General features: G+C 29.5%; 1 protein-coding gene across 1 annotated transcript; it reads right to left on the bottom strand.

Annotated features, from left to right (window-relative positions):
- Positions 1-1,040: 1,040 nt before the first annotated feature.
- Positions 1,041-2,680, bottom strand: LOC120157482 (ethylene-responsive transcription factor ABR1-like). The gene is made up of 2 exons (XM_039168587.1): positions 2,086-2,680; positions 1,041-1,897 (listed from the first exon to the last, which is right to left on the bottom strand). The coding sequence occupies exons 1-2, from the start codon at positions 2,672-2,674 to the stop codon at positions 1,143-1,145; spliced, it is 1,344 nt and encodes a 447-aa protein (XP_039024518.1). The 5' UTR covers positions 2,675-2,680; the 3' UTR covers positions 1,041-1,142.
- Positions 2,681-5,544: the final 2,864 nt, after the last annotated feature.

Genomic DNA, 5,544 nt, shown 5'->3' with positions numbered 1-5,544 from the left:
TTTAAGAATCTCCATCGTTTTATCATATTTTAGAAAACAGATTAACATCCAACTCAGATTGTCTTTATTCTTTAATGAACAATGACGAATTTGGAACATATAAATAATTTTTAATAGTCGAAAGACTCGACAAAGCAACGCACTATAATCATATGATATTTTGTAACTTTTAATAGTTATACAATTCAACAAAATAACATCTTATAGTCTGGATACCATTTGTGTAAATTACCCTAAAATAAAAATAGTGATAAATATTAATATTCACCAATAATATAATTATAAGTTTGCTCTTTAACTAAAAATAAATTATTAAATTATATATGTATGTGTATATAAATATTTTATATTTATTATTATTATTATATATAGAAATATGTTTTTTATACAATATTAAACTCTTTTAATTTTATGCAGATATATAATCATTTATTTTATTAAAAATATATTATTGAGATTAATGATAAAAAGCAAGAATATATTCACTAAAAAATAAAAATTTAATCTCAATCATCTATTTTTGCTCATCTAACAATCTTAAATCTATATAAAATTTTAAAAAAAGTTACATTAAATAAATTAATCTTAACCCATATAAAATCGATCTCAACCGAAAGTATAATCGATTAGCATCATATTTGATTTTTATATATAAAAAAGCACCATATTTGATTTTATTACCTTTACTCCTAATTATGAGGGATGTTCTTTAAAAAATGGTAGTAATGAGGACAAATTGTAGACGGTAAGCAAAAGATAAATTAAACATAATAATAAAATGTAGAGAGAGGGAGATCAAGAACATTCCTAATGAAGCTTTGGCCGCAAAGTAAACAACAGACAGCTTGCAGAAAAAACAAAGGGTGTTCGGTTTCTTTCTAGATCTTTTGTTCGATAATTGTGAGAAAGTATACATCAAATCCATATGAGACCCAAACTAATATGCCTAAATGCCTCTTTGTTTCTGTCCCCCTCCCTCTTATGCTTTTGTCCTTTTCTTTTACAATACCAACGACGACAATACTTCTAATCAAATCTATAAAAGAAACATGTTCGACAAAACAATAAAATAAAAAAGTGATAAGATTTTTTTTAAAATATATATATATATATATTTTTTAGGTTATAAAATAATGGGATTATTATGAACCGGTGGATGGAGGATAATGACCAGGATGAGACCACGGTGGCACTGGAAAATCTGATCCACTTGCCTGAGTTTGATTGGATGGGTTTCTGGAAATGCTCATTTGTTGATTCTCGGCGAAAAGCGGAGGAAAATAAGCAGAGGAGGAAGATGAAGAACCGGAAGCAGGAGAAGAGGAAGGGAAAGGTGAGAAAGAAGAAGATAATAACGGGGGTTGAATATTAGGCAATTGAGAGGATTGAATCATCTGTTCCATCAAGCTCTTATCATGTTGCCCATGGACACCAGCAGAACTCTGCAACAGCTGAGAGTACTGCCAGTAATCCCTCAACATGTCTGCGGTGGAGCTCGGAAGAGCTTGGGGTTGGTAAAACGACGGAAATGGCGTGGGATGAGATGATTGATAATGGGCTGGCAGAGAACTAGGAGCAGGTGTTTGGGTAGCGGGAAAATTCTGGGTTGGTTGAGGAACAGCCCTGACAAGTTCGGGAAAATTTAATTTGGCCCTGTTTCCCCTGAATCTCAAAGCGGCTTCATCGTATGCTCTAGCGGCGGCTTCTGCGGTATCAAAGGTGCCGAGCCAAACTCTTGCTGCTTTGTGAGGATCACGTATTTCTGCCGCCCATTTCCCCCATGGCCTTTGCCTTACGCCTCTATATCGTCTTCTTCGCTCCCCGGTTTCTTCATTTGATGCTGCTGCTGCTGCTGTTTCTGCTGTCGCTGCAACAACGCTCGTACTTTCTTCACCAACTGTTTTTTCAGAGAGAACAAAAACAGAGATATAAATTATTGATAAAGGTACACCTTTGAGTTTCTCCTAAGCTGGCTAATGGAAGCTTATGAAAAAAACAGTAATTCATATTTTATAAAATATAGTATTAGTTTTATTAAACAATTCATAACAGGAAAACAGTAAGTCTATTGTAGATCATGTATACCGGATGTTGCAGGTGATGATGAATCGGCAAAAGTTCTTTGAACCCCTCTTGGTGCAGACTCGATCAGCTGAGCACTAGTCTCATCTCCACGCCCTCGTTTTTGACCAACCCATACACCAGAACTCGAACCACAACCGGAGGGTGAATCAGCCGATGAGCTGCTGAGTGCAAAACCAGACGAGACGTTGCCTGCTATCATGCAAGCACCGTGACCCCAATCAGCAGCTACCCTTTGACCCGACACAACATGGGCGAGGGCAGACACCATTGCAGACATCTCGGTTGATTGACCTTGTTGTCCCAGAAACATTTCAGCTTGGTTCCTGTGTTGCATCATTGGATGGCTCATTTGTTGGATTTGAGACAACTGGGAATACTCTTCTTGTTCATCTTTAGGACCGCCACCATCTCCGGCGGTTGGAAACCTGGAGTACTCACTTGAACCTCTTTGATGCGCCACCTTGTTGAGTAAGCACATGAAAACCAAATTTTTTTTTTCTTTCCTTTTTTGGGGTGGGGTGTTGAAAAGAGAAAATTGTAGAAGTTGAAAGAGAACCTTTGTTTCAACGAAACGAGGTGAAGGTGCCATTTATATATGGATTGAGGAATTCAGAACAAGCTTTGATCATGCGCCGCCACGCAAAAATACCACCATATACACGACACGTGTGGGATGAATGTTAGATATAGATTGAGGTTATATATAAATATTTTAAATATTTTGGGTAAAATACATATCTAGTCACCCAACTATCATATTAATTCGATTTTGATCAGTCAATTAATTTTTTTTTTAAATTATCATAACGTTATATTTTGATTTCACATTGATCATTTGTTGTCGAAAATTAACAAAACTGTTGATTTGATATTTTTTTCAAAGATAATGTGCCAATATCCTATTATAACACGTTAACATCATCATTAATTTTTTAACGATATATGATCGAAATGAAATCAAAACATAAAATTTGTGATGATCTTAAAAAAATAATCAAATGATCAAAATGAAATCATAGTTACAACTAGGTGGCTAAATACAAAATTTACCCTAATTTTTAGGAAAACATCGTCAAATTATTATTAAAGATATTCATGTATTTGGTATCGTAAATATAAACTCTGTTTCTGTTTATTAATGTGAAAATATATTTAAATAAAAGTAAAAGAATTAATAATAATAATTAACGTACCAGATATCCGATCATTCTTCGACCATCATGATCTCTTGAGATAAAAGTTGAAGTATTCATTTGTTTTATTTTGGCAACATTTTTATTGTGTTTTTTAAATGATGCGATAGAGGAAAAAAAAGGGTAGATGCCGACTAAGTGGTTTATAAGAACCAACGACAAAGATTTGATTGAGGAAAGAGAAAAAAAATAGATATAAGAAAATTAAAGAATCCATGTTTGAATTGAGTTTGATGATACCGACAGAAAAAATGTAAAAAAATTATGAGCACCAACTGGATTAGTTAATGATTAAGCCCATGCTCACACTAATCCTAATCCTATTTGATGTGAGGTTTGAACAGGGTTCAAGTGAATAACATGTTTGCTTTTTGTCCTTTCTTTTTTACTGCTTTTGGCCTATTAATGATTAGATTAAGAGGAAAAGAGCAAACCCTAATTTGATATAAATAGAATAGTAAACATATTTTAATGTGAAAATATGTCTGTCTGGTTCAAGAAAATATAAAATTTCTATTTTCTTATAAAATAGAAAACATTGAATAAAATATTTGGTGGTAACTTTAGATTTTTAACTTAGCTTACCATGTTCAACTCATTTTAACAATAATTATTTGACATAATGATATCTAAAATTCTCAATTTTTTTAAAAAAATCAATATGGTCTCTAAACTTCTTTTTACATTCAATGTGGCTAATTTTTAGTAATTTAATTTTTATTTAATGTATTAAATATCTTAATGATCATTTATATTTTAAATTTAAATAATACCTTAATTTAAAAAAAATTAAATAAGCCCTCAAACTTTCTAAATATTAATTAGACCCTCAAATTTAGTAAAACATCAATTAAACTCATTTACCACATCATTATCCATCGTGTACTGCCACAACAACATAATGAACTGTTACATCAATATCGTAGATTTTCATAAAAACTTTGTGAGTTGTCGTGTAAATGTCTTGATGGTTTGATTCAATTAGTCAAAATATTAAATAAATTTTTGTGTTATAAAGTTTCTTATCAATTTTATTGTTTTTGCATAACTCACATGTTAAATTTATGTAATGAAAATTTTAATAATTATATTTTAATTTAGTTATTTAATAACTATTTATTCATCTCTATTTTAAAAAATTAAATACCAAATATGTTTTCACAATTTTTTAATTTAAATTTTCATTTATATTAACCGAACATGTTTTATAATTTTCAAAAAGCTGAAAATGAAAACTATTTATACAAATAAAAACAGAAAACTTAAACAAAATATTTTCTAGATCCAAATGTATTCTAAATATAATCACAATATTATTGACATGCTAATTATTTTTTATAAAACTAATAACATGTTAATTGATAAGTTATTACATCACATAAATCATTCCCGTTACTTTTAAATTTAAATTCTATTACCATAAAAATATCGCTGAAATCTTATTTAATTTAAATATATTTTTAATAATGATAAAATATACAAATGATATTTCGATTAACAACTAAATAACATTATTTTATTAAATTATTTAACTATTAAGGATTATAATAAAAATAATATCTAATAAAAGTGTCTTATAATAATCGAATCATTTATGTATTTTATCTTTCACTAAATAAATGAGATGTGGCACAATCCTTTAAATGAGGTTTTGGTCTTAATTTAAAAGAAAAATGTTCAACATTTTTGTCCAATGAGATCTCATCGATTATATCGCCATTTATCTCGGCCAAAGCAAATGCATAGTTGTTTACAATTAGGGTAAACTAAGTATTTAGTCACTGAATTATTTTTGTAGTTTTATTTTAGTTATTTAATTATTTTTTAAACCATCGTTAAATTAAATTTTTATTTCATTTTGATCATTCACCTTTAAAAAATTAATAGTGATGCTAACATGTCACATAAAATGTCTTATCACCATTAAAAAGATAAAAAAATCCACATCATCGATTTTACTTATTTTTTTTACAGTGAATGATTAAAATATAACAAAAGTTTAAGTTTAATAATGATTTAAAAAGGGTTAACTACATGGATGATCACTTATGTTTGTGTTTTATCCACTTTTGGTCACTGATTTTAAAAAATATAAGACATGTCCACTTTCTTTTTTATTTAATTAAGATATGGTCACTTTCATTTTTATTTAATTAAGATGTGGTCATCAGAGGTTATTTGTCGTTAACAATTAATAGAATATGTGACGTGATAGTTAGTACAATCACACATTTGTTCACTGTTATTTATATATTCTATCAATTTA

This window comes from Hibiscus syriacus, unplaced genomic scaffold, assembly GCF_006381635.1.
Source record: "Hibiscus syriacus cultivar Baekdansim isolate YM2019G1 unplaced genomic scaffold, ASM638163v2 tig00111272_pilon, whole genome shotgun sequence".
In the NCBI taxonomy this organism is placed as follows: Eukaryota; Viridiplantae; Streptophyta; class Magnoliopsida; order Malvales; family Malvaceae; genus Hibiscus; species Hibiscus syriacus.
Note: the sequence above shows the minus strand (reverse complement) of the source record. Positions and strands in the feature narration are given on the sequence as shown.

What these genes read in the sequence shown, in the direction of transcription:
- LOC120157482 (XM_039168587.1), bottom strand. Translation starts at nt 2,674, where the DNA reads ATGGCACCTTCACCTCGTTTCGTTGAAACAAAGGTTCTCTTTCAACTT. An exon ending in ATCATCACCTGCAACATCCG is followed by an intron (nt 1,898 to 2,085) that starts GTATACATGATC and finishes CTGAAAAAACAG; the next exon opens with TTGGTGAAGAAAGTACGAGC.